Source organism: Oryzias melastigma, linkage group LG21 (assembly GCF_002922805.2).
Source record: "Oryzias melastigma strain HK-1 linkage group LG21, ASM292280v2, whole genome shotgun sequence".
NCBI classification, from domain to species: domain Eukaryota; kingdom Metazoa; phylum Chordata; class Actinopteri; order Beloniformes; family Adrianichthyidae; genus Oryzias; species Oryzias melastigma.
This window is the reverse complement of record NC_050532.1, coordinates 21811229-21824501: the sequence shown is the minus strand read 5'-3', so window position 1 is coordinate 21824501 and position 13273 is coordinate 21811229. Positions and strand designations below refer to the sequence as shown.

Below are 13273 nucleotides of genomic sequence, written 5' to 3'. Positions count from 1 at the left end.
ACGTAATTGCAAAATGCAAAAAAAAAAAAGTCGATATAATGAAAGCATGAGGCAAGGTCTTCTTCTCAGGCAGATATTTCAGGCAGAATTCACTGTGTTTGAAGGTTTATCCTCATTAACTTTGTGAAAATCTTAAGACAGATCTTTACTTTACTCTTTATAAGATTTATCCCTTTACTATATTTCTTATTTTTTCTGTATTTTGCTAACCTGGTTGTTGAAATACAAACATTTGTTTACCTAAAATTTCATAAAAAAGAATGTTTTAGCATGAAAAAATTAGATGATCTTGTTCGTAGTTCAATAGATTTTAAAGACAGAAACGGATGTGTTTGATGGTAAATCCCTGTACATTTAATGTAAAATCTATTTTTTTTTTTTTTCACTTTGTAAACCTGGTTGTCTAAATGCAAACATTCGTTTGCATTTAGACAACCAGGTTTACAAAGTGCAAAAAAAAGTAGACATTAGGATGCAAAAATGAGACCTATATCTGTTCTTCCTCTATTTATAAAGTGCATGTGCCCCCCCTGACCAGATAATTACATCCATCTGAATGCACAGTGGCCATGAGCAAGGAGGAATTAACGCTAAAAGACAACCGTCATTTAATGTGACATCTCTCTGCAGCCAGACTGTGGACCTTTAGTCCCGAGAGTCCAAACACAAATGACCAACACAAAAACGAGCAGGAACCGGAGCTCTGACTCCCAAACTTCAGGATGTAGTTCCAGAACAGGATTTGGGGAAATGAGATGAGCAAAAGCAGGTAATGACTTCAAACTAAAAGATATTGACAATTTTTTATCTTTTAGCCAAAAAATGTGTTGTTTTTGCATGATTTCTGAGTTCATGAACGCTTAACACAAACCCTCAAATGCAGCTGGAAACCTAAAGGACATCCCGCCACTCCGAAGCCCTCTGGAAGTTTACTCCAAGCGGAATTGCCATTGATCTCGGAAAACAATTCCACTTCCCCTCCCACTGCTGGAGAATGCTTCCCAGCAAAAAATAGAGCACCAGGGATGTGAGAAGAAAGGGGGAGTGGGGACAGAGGGGAAGAGGAGGTGATGGAGGTGGAGGAACAGAGAGAAGGGAGGTCCGATGGGGGAGAGAACTCACTCATGATGCCCCTGCTATTATTGCTGTGCCATCCTGGATGAACAAATAACTCTCAGACGAGGCTCAGATGCCAGCAGGTCCTGCTGATGTTCTCAAGAAGGAGGCGTCGCTGCTCCTCGCTCTTCTACCACACTTCCACAAAACTTGAGGAGTTCTGGTCAAATACCTGATCAAAGGCCAACTTACAGGCAGCAAGTAGGTAAGAAAAACTTAAATAAAGACGGCAGCAGGATGTTGACAGCCTTAAAAGTCACAATGATCATTTCTGTGTTGGAAGAGCAGTAATGGTGGAGTTGAAGGCCTGAGGTGTTTTGGAGTTCCTGTCCTCCACAGAAAGATCAGCAGTCAGGAGGTTTGCCCTCAGTCCTCCCATGTGTTCACTGCTCTTTTTTTATTCTAAAAACTCAGTCGAATAAGAACATAATTTATCAATTTTGGACTAAAAGTAATAAAAATATCAAAACTGCAGCTAAAAAAAACATCTGCTGCAGAACGCAAAATAAAGCAAATCTTCTTTTACTGCAGAAATCTTTACATCCTTGATTTACAGTGACATCACTAGAAAAAAAATCTAAAATCTTTGAACATTAAGCAACAGTACATGCCTCTAAAGGAAATAACTATCTCTTATACTTCAAAATCATAAGATTTTTAATTGCTAAAACAATTAGTTAAATCTCGAGATGCACTGTAAAAAAAAGTAAGTTAAGTTAATATGCAGCAGTGGCTGTTTAATTGCAATAAATAACATTTAAAAACATCATAATCCTGTTGAAACGTTGAGTTTTAGTGCTACATAAATCACAATTTCTTCACTTATGAGTTTCTTCTTGTAAACAACTGTGTTGTAAGAGAAAAAAAATAACTTAAAAATGTAGAAATTCATTGCATCATCATTTATTAGTTACTGCAACACTTATTTAAAGTTAAATAATAAATAAAGAAAGTTATGGCAGACTAATAAGATTATTTTTTGTGTGTTTGTGCTTTAAACCGACTCAGCACTAAATCAGTTGGATATTTATCTGTATGTGTATCTAATTCTATATAATAATGAACTATGCAGTGACGGAGAGATAAAAAATGTATAAAAATGGGTAAAATAGATTAAAAGTGAAGCTAAAACTGAGGAGTTGTGATCATATTTCTACATTTTGCACTTATATTACATATAGTTTGATTTAATCTCACTAAAAATGTATTCTGCCTTATTTTTAAATCTTTAGAGAGATTGATTTAGACCAAAAAAAACAATTTTCTAATCAAATTAAATCTCTATTATAAGAGCTACTCTTAAGTGTCATTCTACTGAAAGACATTCTACAGGATCTTAAATTTGAAAATGTTATTGTTCCTCTGAATTCCAAAGATTTCCTGTCACGCTAAACATTTCAATCAGAAAAAATTATCACAAGTTTAAAAAAAAAAAATGTATGTATCTTTTTACAAGCTTCTCCAAAAAATGCAAATAAACATTTGGATCAAGTTTAAAGTGGGCCAAACACCCCCTAAGAACGAGCAAAAAGTTTCCTCCTGAAAAAGCCCAACAGTTCAGTAAGTGTTCCAGCGTATTTCATGAGCAGCTCAGCAATACATCATAGTGGGGCTGTTGGGCTGTGTAATTCTGCAGACAGATAAAGAGCCAGACAACCATGTAAGGCAGCAGGCAGAGAATCAGCGCGCTGGCTTCTCCTGGTCTGACTGATTAATGGCAGCTCGGACTGCAGCGTTGCCCTGCATGGCGTGGCAACAGGTGACTCACATGAGCGTGAAGTGTTCGCCTTTGTGCGTCACAAAGAGACTGCTAAACACCAACAAAACTAAACAGAAATCGTTAGCATTTGTACTCTTATAGCAGGAATGTGCGTTGCACCAGCTCATGTGAGCCTACGGTTCTGTTTAAAGTAGTCAAACAGCCTCCTCAGCATTGAGCTTAACTAAAACACAGACAAAAAGGTCATTAAAATAACACTGGAAAATAAATATAGTGTTAAAAATGTTGTCTGGATCAAACAATAAAACACTAAGACAAGAAAAGTCCAATAAAATAGTTTTTGTTTGTTGGAAAAGAGGATAAAAAAAGCACTGTGACATTCATTAGAAATTTATTCGTTTAACGCAGACAACCTCTAGTATTACAGCTATGTGGATGTAAATATATATATATATAAACGCCCCTTTCACCCTCCGCGGGTGGTTTATATACATATAAAATCATATTTCTTAAGAGAAAGTTTATTGTAAATAGACACTGCTGCAGACATTTTAGATAATTCTGTCTAAGATTTAACTCATCAACATCTTTCATAGAAATGTATATTAATATCCAAGTATTTTTGAAACTATTAGCATTTAAAATAACTTGTCAAATGCCCGTTAAAGTGCAATTGAGTAATTGAGCAATTTGGACCAGTTTCTTTAAACTTAGTAATATCTGCAAAATTCCATGACACCATTTAGAAAAATACATGTTTTAGAGTCCATAGTTTCATTTGTTCCTAAAATGTAGCCTTTTAAATATTTGCAATTATTCAATTATAACAGTGTTATGAAAAAAGTTTAACGTCTTTGACTTTTTACAAGTTCCTTTCAAAATAAAATACACCCTGTGTTAAAAAAGGTGAACCAAAAATGTAAGAAAACTAATTTAAACATGTTTTATATCATTATGATTGATATATATATATATTTACATAATAGAATATTATATAAAGACACAACAAAAGGCCACTATAGAAGGAATTTAAACCTTTTGCTGTTATTTTTGTTAGTATGTGAGATGATATAAATGTAAACATAAATGAGAAAACTACATTCTAATACAAGTTAACCAAAACAGCAAACCTTTAATTATTTAAATTTTGCTTTTTACTTTTAAGCCACAACGCCTGCTGGAGGAATATTTAGGAAAACCCTACTTATGCATCTTCCTAATTCATCTTCTATCCTCAGGATGTTTTGTTCTGATGTCCTTCTATTAAAGCTAAAGTTTTATACGTGCAAAAAACTGACATTAACTTGTTTGGTTTTTAACTTTTTCATGATTTGGTTTAGTCTCTGACACATCTTGAATCTATTTTAGGATGTTTGCTGTGTACATTCATCCCAAATATATGAGACAAAGAATTTGTTTTTTCCTCACAAACGATAGTCTAAACATGTACTAATGATGAACAGAACGCCACAAAAAAATGGAGCTTCAGAGGGTGATTTACTGCTGGTTTGTGAGGAAAACTGAGAAAAGGGGAAACATTTGAATGTTTAAATCATTTTGATTATTTTGTTAATAATCTAAAAATAATTTAATTTAGCAGAAACTGACTAGTTTTTATTGAGCCCAAAAGGCAGCAAAATTGTTCATCGTGAGTTTTAAAGCAGGGCTGAAAAATGTTATTTAAATTAATACTCAATTAAAAGATTTTTGGTAGCGTTGAGTTTAAAGAATCAATAAATTAAAAAAAAGTAATTAATCCATAAAACAGATCGATCTTAACCCATTTCCTTTCCTTCCAAAGAGAAAAAAATAAATCCTATTTCGGTGATTCGTTTCTCTCACAAGAACCGTCGAGATTTGAAATATTCACCAGGAAACAAACATGACCGGAGAGCATAGAAAGCTTTTGTTAAAACCACACAGACTGGAAGCAAGCTGGTGTTTGGCAACATTTGGAACTTTAACCGACCAACAAAAACACAGACAAACTGGAGAGAACAAAAGCCATATGCAAGCTTTGCAGCTAAAAATGTATCTAATTTAAAGAGTATCTTAGTATTTTTCTCTAAATATAACAACTAAATGTATTAAACTGAAAGCAAATTTGAACCAAATTGATAAAAAATCGTGAATCAAATGTAATCGATTCAGGAAATTACTAGTGATACCCCACCTTGGTTTTTGTGTTACTATGTAGGATAAATGATATTTAGATAAATTGATCATTTTTATTTTAAAAGTAGGCTCTTCTATGTTTTGTTTTAAGTTTTTATTGGAAATCTCCACAACTTTATTTGTTACAAGGTCATTTTTTTGTCTAAAACAAAATTAGTTTTGACTGAAAACTCTAAAAACTAAACCAAGATCCAATCAAATTAAATTGAGAATTTATAATCCTAAAAAAGTTGTCAGGGTTCCCTAGACTGAGGGAGTTGTGGTACCGACCCCCCCCCAAAAAAGAAAAGGAAAAGCTCATTTTCCTCCTGTTGTGTCTTGGCTGAGTCACTGGAACAGCCGTCAGCCTGCTGGGATTCAACAAAGTGACTGCTCCGTGTGTCATCACAATACTTTCCCACACTCGCCGTGCAGAACACACACATGCACACGTCCATCCTTCAAATAAAGTCACTCAGAGAGGGCCCAACGCCCTTCACCACCTGACAGCTCGACTGTCCATTATGACTCCCCCACTAAGATTATAAACAAACCTGACACTCGTGACGGTGTACAGGTACGGCTCAGTCCACCACAGTAAATCCTTTACTATTACCAGAAGCACGACTATGACGGATTGTATGAAGAGGCCGACTCTCACCTCTGCCCTTTTCTGCCCCGCCTCTTTGAATCCGTTGCTCCTTTTGCCCTCAGGAAATCATATTGTTTAAAATTGTTTCCTCTGAGAGCAGAAACAGGCTGCAGGACAGGAGTCGGAGAGCGCCGCGTCTCCTCGGTCAGCCTGAAGAAAAGTTAGATCATTTATACTGATGTAACTTTGCATTTATTCCATTTTTATGTTTAACTTCCTCTTAAAAATATTATTATTAATATAGAAGTCATAAAGTGAGAAAGAAAATGTTTAGTTTCCCCCTAAAGGAACATTTTTTTTCAATCATTAAATCATTCCCAGTGATCTTTTAATTATGATTATGACATTTTTAGCCAAAAAAAAGTGTGTTTTAACACATGTTTTATCAACAGCAACAGTAGCTAATTGGAAATACAATCCTGGGTTGTGACTGTTGGCGCAGGGCAACCCCACCGCCCTTCCCGCTGCTTAGAGCTATGTTTGCGTGTTCACACACAAGCTTAGAGCCCCAAGCTAACATTAGCAGAAATAAGTAATAATGGATTAATCCAGCTGTTCAGTTTTGATCAGAATCACAATTCGCTGCAGTACGAGTGTTTGTGTCTCGCACACATAAATGTGAGCGGGCCAAGGTGCGTGTAGGGGGAGGGGCGACTTTGCCACGCCCATTTCCGTAGCTGCGTCGCTAGTCTGAGCTTTTTCAAGCATCTGGTTTTCTGATCCAACACAATTTCAATTAGGAAATACTCAGAAACTCAGTTTAAATTGTAAATTCTTGGGTCCTCTAGTATGAAAAAAATACTACAAGAACATAAAAAAACAAAAAAAAGACTATTTTAATTGAGTAGGTCTTTAAAGCCCCACTCTGATATTTTTTAAATCTATTTTCAAAGCATTCCCAGTGATTTTTAAACTATGATTATGTCATTTTTAGCCAAAAATGGAAAAATTTGTGTAGTTTTCTAGAGCATAGATTCTGTAGAGCGGCCAGAAACCATTAGAAATGTGCCTCCCAATTGGTGTTGAGAAACCCCGCCCCCTTCCTGTTCCCTCCCCGTTGCTGCAATCTCAGATAAGGGAGCTTGTGGTCCGCCTGTTGTTTGTGATTCTGGCTCGGATCAAGGTCACTTCCAAGGACACTCCAGAACTATGAAATGTTTTTATTTACAACACCTCTCCTTTGTTGTGTTTGGGACTGTTATCTTGCTGGAAGATCCACATGTTTCATCTTCACTGATGGAAGGAAGTTTTTGCCCAAAGTCTCACCACAAAAGATCAATTCATCCTTACCTTTTTACTCATCAGTCGCCAGGATTTGTAGAAAAATCAGCCCCAAAGCATGATGTTTCCCCCACCATGCTTCACAGTGGGTATGATGTTCTTGGGATGTAACTCATTCTTCCTCCTCCTTTAGATCGATGAGGAAGTGTGCTGGTTTAAGCAGCAGAACCTTTGGAGCTCTGGAGAATTTGAATCCATGACCACGTTGTGTGTTACTATAGTAACCTTTGTTACTGTGGTCCCAGCTATCTTCAGCTCATTGACCAGTTCCCTGTGTAGTTCTGGACTTCATGGAGCTTCATGCATGATCTTGTATTTCTTCCATTTTCTAATAATCGCTCCAATAAGCTCACTTTTTGGTTCATTCCAGTCTCGTTCAGATCTACAATCTTGTTCCTGGTGACCCCTCAGGCGTCTCTTTGGTTTTGATTATCAGACTGTCTGAGGGTGTGGACACAGGTGCCTCTTATATAAGAGTTCAAACAGGTGACATTAATACAGGTAATGAGTGGAGAACAGAACAGGTTCTTAAAGAAGAAGTAGATACTTGGGCTTTGCCTCATAAGACAAATAAATTTGTGATTTTCTTAATACTTTCTTTAAATAAATGCTCTAACAGTACAAGTGTATCTCTAAAGGAAAATTACAGACCAAACTCATCTTTTTAAATTTGCAGAATCTGTGATTCCCGAATACTCTTTTGCCCCACTGTAAATCCAGATGTCTACCAAATGTATTTGCTTTGAGTACTCATAAAACATAGTTTCTCATTTAAAAAAATAACAAAATAATAATTAAGTTGATCTTTTAATAGTTTCAACACAGTTTCCATCCTTAAGTCTTTTCTTAATTGCATTTTCTTGTTCTGTCCATTTGCAGACAAAGTTACACAAAAAACACAATTCAAAAGACTCAAAAATAATATAAATTTACTTTTTTTCAAACTCTATTTGACATTCAAAATATTTAATTTTTAACAGTTATGTGTGTGTTCTGCATGTGTAAACGCAAACATGTCTATTTAGGATTAAAAACAATTATAATCTTATTTATCAACTAAAATCTTAAATAGATGTGATATATCTGTGAATTATTATCTTTGTTCTCATTTTCCTCTGTTTTTATTTCATGAAATTGCTGGAAATAAACCAAATCAACCATTAAACAACAAACCAGACGACCGATGACAATAGATGCTGTTGTTATTTTGTCTTTGGGGTTTTTTATTTTCTGTTGAAGTAAATTTAACCCCTTAGAACACAAGAAACCATTTTATTCTGAGCTTTCAAAATCAGTTGACAATGTTCTGTGTTTGTTCATTTTAGGTAGCACTAATTACAACGGCCAAAGAAGAAAAAAAAACTAAAACAATTGCTAAAAAGAAGAAATAATAATAATAAAACAAACAAAGCAAAAAAAATAAAAAAGAGGGAAACAAAAGAAAACTGGGACCAAATTTGACCCCGTAAAAAAGTCAATGGGGGCACAGTCATGACGACCACGTTTTTCCTTTCTATGGTAAGTTAATTTACTGAAAACACTACAGAGTACTACTCTGGTATTTTGTTTTTACTACAACAGCAACCATAGAGCTCATATTGTATATAATATTCCTACTTTTCTCACCATTAGTGCTTTTCCCAAATGTATACAGTCCCAAAGCTTTCCAAGTAGGGCAGCAGCTTCAGAACTTCTCCTCTTCACATCTCCTCTGCGTTCAGCAGCTGAAAGCTGAAAGTACCTGCAGCAAATTAGAGTCCTTTGTCCCCCCCGGCCCCCACAGCACCAGCCGTGATGATGAGGGTCATTTACGGCGCCCATAAAGGTGTCTGGCGAGCTGCCTTATAGGGTCGTTCTCAGCTGAGACTGTCGTTTCCATGTTTGGGAGTGGACAGGACTGACCCTTGAGCGGGAACATGAAAGAGTCTACTCTTTGGAATGACAAGATCTGGTTGGTGAATCCCAAAATTTGGAAATGGATTGGAAGTTTTGAGTTTTCCAGAGGAAAAGTGAAGCAGACGGAGGACTCTCGGACCAGCTGTTCCAGTTCAGTTTCTGTCATTAAGACCAATTAATAAAAAAAATCTCTTTAATCATGTCCTGCAGCAGTCCTAAGCTTGCGATTTTTCTTCCTTACAGTGTCTTTGAGCACCACATACTCCAAATCTCACCATACCACCTCCTGGTACCCTATTAAAATAAATTCTGGGTAGAGTGAATGACACCCACCCCTAAAAATGAAGACATCACAGCAGGAGAAACCATCATAACAATGAATGGAGGCAAAAGTTCTCAAAAAACGTCCAAATCCACCAATGAAACCAAACACGTGTCAGAGAAATCCACAGGAAGTTTTAAATTATTATGGGATGACCACTGGACCAACAGCTTGGCGGCCATTTTGTGATGAAGCATGAAATTCTGCGATTTTCAAGTTTTCCCATAATGTTGGAAAAGCTGAAGTTTTGTTGACCTTTGACTTGGTCAAGAAGCCGCCATCTTGAATTTGTAATTTCCATCTATCAACTCTCAACTCCTTGAGCATCATTGGAAGGCTACTTGGGAAAACATGCTGAACGGCATTCGCGTGGCGAGCTCGTCTGTCGCGTGCACCTTTTTCACTGGAATGTTGTGAAAATTTAACACATGAATCCCAGTCTCAAGCTGAATGGAGTGATGTAACATATGACATGGGCATATTAGGAATGTGGGTGTAGTTAACGAAAACCCTCCGTTGCTAAGGAAATCAAAAAGTTTACTTTTGCAGATTCTTCTACAAATTACGTTGACCTGTTCGTCAGCCCCTGACAACCAAAAATGAAAATGGTTGCTATGGAGATAAAATCAAAAGAAAGCTTTTTTTAAGCATTTATTTATTTTTTCCTATGCATTTGTCATGTGCAGCTCTGAAGGGCGCGGTAGCGGGGGCAGGGTCTATATGGTGCCCTGTGTTTTAAAAGCAATTCAGACACCATGCTCACTACTTTTCTTTTTTATTTTAATGGCAAATAAGACGTCAACAATTTCCCTAAGTCAAAATCTAATCAATATAAACATTTTACACCATCAATTTGTGACTCCACTGTGTTTTGTTGATGAAAATGTGGATGGTTTGTTAAAAAAAATACATTTAAACATGTTTTTTTTAACTAAAATTGTTCGACTGCAATGCATTGTGGTCTATATTCGCTTATAGTGAGCATGGATGCAAACTGGTTTTTTGCAAAGACTTCTGGGAAATTTCTAGGGCACTTGATTTTGGAATTGTAGATTCGAACAGCACTACAAAATGGCGGACGCACTATAGGGAAGGAATTCAGACATAACTACTGTTTTTTAGTCATATTTCTCATGAGAAATCTAATTTTTCTTCAACAATTTCCACTTTTCCAGCAATTCACAGGCAGAGGGTTTATATTTGTCCACGTGATGACATGTATCACGTTAACGCCGTGCAACAGGAACGGAGAAAATCTGCAGCTGTCCATCACTGACCATTTGTATTTCTCTTTCCTCCCCCCCTCTCAGGTTTGGACCCACAGCCGGGATGGGGGACTGGAGTCTCCTGGGGAATTTCCTAGAGGAGGTCCAGGAACACTCAACGTCGGTGGGGAAGGTCTGGCTCACCATCCTCTTCATCTTTCGCATCCTGGTGTTGGGGACGGCGGCGGAGTCTTCCTGGGGGGACGAGCAGAGCGACTTCCTGTGCGACACGCAGCAGCCCGGCTGCACCAACGTGTGCTACGACAGCGCCTTCCCCATCGCCCACATCCGCTACTGGGTGCTGCAGATCGTCTTCGTCTCCACGCCGTCGCTCATCTACATGGGACACGCCATGCACACGGTCCGCAGGGAGGAGAAGCAGAGGAGGAAGGAGCAGGAGGAGAGGGAGGCGAAGGGAGAGGCTGGAAGAGACTCTCAGGAGGAGAAGGAGTACTTACAGCAGAAGGAGAAGGAGCTGGACAGGACGGGTCGCGTTCGTCTGAAGGGAGCGCTGCTGCAGACTTACATGCTGAGCATCTTGCTCCGGACGGTGATGGAGGTGACCTTCATCGTGGTTCAGTACCTCATGTACGGGGTGTTCCTCAAGGCGCTGTATCTCTGTAAGACTTGGCCCTGCCCCAACCCCGTCAACTGCTACATGTCCCGGCCCACAGAGAAGAACGTCTTCATCGTCTTCATGCTGGTGGTGGCCGGGGTGTCTCTCCTGCTCTCCGTGTTGGAGCTCTACCACCTGGGCTGGCAGAGCATGAAGAGGTGTGTGCGCAGGAGCGCCGCCAAAAGGACCAACCACAGAGCGGTGACCGTGGAGTCGGCGCCCTGCACTCCGCCTCCAGACTTCGGCCAGTGCCTGACCACCTCCAGCTCCATGAACCCCATGACCTCCATGCTCTCTCCTCCCTTCAACACCAGGGTGGCGCTGCAGCAGAACTCGGTCAACCTGGCCACCGAGCAGAACCACAGCTGTGACAACCAGGAGGACGGCGTGGACTTTTTGGGGATGAGATACGAGCAGGGAGCGTCAGAGCTGCCCAGCAGATGCTCGCCGGTGTCTCTGCTGCAGGCGGGTTACGTGAAGGACAAGCGGCGCCTGAGCAGGACCAGCAGAACCAGCAGCCGGGCGCGCCAGGACGACCTGGCGGTATAGATAGCAGCTCAGTTCGTGGAGTGGACATTTTAGCTCAGAACAAGGACAGAAAAGACTGCACAATCTAAGGGAGGGATTCTTTTCACTGAAGAATAAGTCTGACTACTGCCAGCTAACAATAACCCAGCTAAAGAATAATAAACGTGACATAGACTGGTCATATTTCACCAACTCAGATATGCCTTGTCATCCATAGCTGTGTAGGCCTTCAATACCCTTCAATAGTCTTTGCAAAGAATAAATAGTTCTCTATGTCCTCGTCTGCTTTAAAAAGGCAGAATTTTAGAGTCAAATCTTTAGCGTGAATCCCTGTTGTCATCGTCTGAGGACTGAAACGATGACTAGACTGTCCTCAGGGACCGCTGTATGACTGGGGTAGGGAGCAGTCTTCTCACACTCTAGCACACAGAAAGTCTCGTCATTTTGAAGCTGCAGAACTCGATGAGGTGGGTGTAGGTGTTGGGCGACCCTCTCTCTCTAACGATGAAGAACCCGACTTAGGTGGATTCTGAGGTCTCACCCTCGTAGCTTTCTGGTCCCTTTCCTCCAGTATCTTACCCCCACAGCTGGTCATCTTATCCCACTTCTGACACCATGTGTGACACTCATCCAGCCGATTGTGTCTTTTCTTCTAGTTTCTCAAACACAATGATTTAAAATACGGTACGCAACAGTTTAGCCCGCTTTACAAGCTCCACCTGAACTGCACCACCTGTTTGTGAACCCCAACCAGAAGGCGGAGGGATGGTCTACTTTTAAGCGCCCTTTTTAACATTTGTCAACTATAAAAACAAAAATTGGTGCACCACAATGGGCTGAAATGAGCAACACAGTGTACTAAATGAGACTGTAAATAAGCACTGAGACATGTAAGAGGAGTTTTGACATCTATGCAGTAGGGCACAAATGCAACTTAGTCAGTCACTCGTTGTGCAAGTTCTCCCCCTTAAAGAGATGAGAGGCTTGTGATTTCCCTCATAATTATACCTCAACCATTAGAGACAAAACAAGATAAATCCATAAAATCACATTGACTGATGTTTAAAGAATTTATTTATAAATTATGGTGGAAAATAAGCATTTAGTCAATAACAGAAGTTCATCTCAATACTTTTTTTCATACTCTTTGTTGGTTAAAGTCAAACGTTTTCTGTAATTCTTCACAAGTTTTTCTCAAAGTGGTGAACTTGCTGGTACTTTGGTCCATTCCTCCATGCAGATCTCCTCATTTTTCTCATTTTTTAAGTGGTAGAACTTGCACAACTGGTGGCTGACTAAATTATTATTGTTTTGCTTCAGTGATTGTGACCTCTGCTGGAATCATCTTGGTTGAATAAAATCCAAAAAAAAAAAAAAAAAGAGTCAGGAGAACAGGGTAAAGAAACTATTGCACATTTTATACTGAAAGTAATGGAAAAGGTGATTGTGGAAGACTTTTTTTACACCACAGAACGTATAAAAAGTTCAAACAAGCAATTTATGACAAATTCCTCCTATTTGCAGTAAACTGTGCCTTATCAAAAAGTAAAAAAAAAATAAATAAATAAGTGGAATTTCTTTGGTTACTTCTTTAATCTGATTGCACTATACTTGAAAACTATAAAATGCAACTTGAAAATAAGATTATGCAGTGTTTTAAAATGCATCCATCACTCATGAGAAAAAATAATCTGTTCTTGTTTTTTAAGCAATAAGAGAACAA

At 38.7% G+C, this 13273-nt stretch overlaps 2 protein-coding genes across 2 annotated transcripts in view; one reads left to right on the top strand and one right to left on the bottom strand.

Moving 5' to 3' along the window:
• The window catches only part of LOC112154804 (gap junction alpha-8 protein), a 32462-nt gene extending 25115 nt beyond the window's left edge, over positions 1–7347 (bottom strand). The window contains exons 1-2 of the mRNA XM_036209689.1: positions 6933–7347; positions 5652–5792 (exon numbers count right to left, since the gene is read on the bottom strand). The gene's annotated coding sequence lies outside the window, so the exon portion shown is untranslated. The remainder of the gene's footprint in view (positions 1–5651; positions 5793–6932) is intronic.
• gja5a (gap junction protein, alpha 5a) lies at positions 877–13107 on the top strand. Its single transcript, XM_024286812.2, has 2 exons — positions 877–1321; positions 10452–13107. Exon 2 carries the CDS (start codon positions 10471–10473, stop codon positions 11569–11571), a length of 1101 nt encoding a protein of 366 aa, XP_024142580.1. The 5' UTR covers positions 877–1321; positions 10452–10470; the 3' UTR covers positions 11572–13107.
• The last annotated feature ends 166 nt before the right edge of the window (positions 13108–13273 follow it).

Coding starts and splice junctions, on each gene's coding strand:
- gja5a (XM_024286812.2), top strand. CDS start 10,471: ATGGGGGACTGGAGTCTCCTGGGGAATTTCCTAGAGGAGGTCCAGGAA.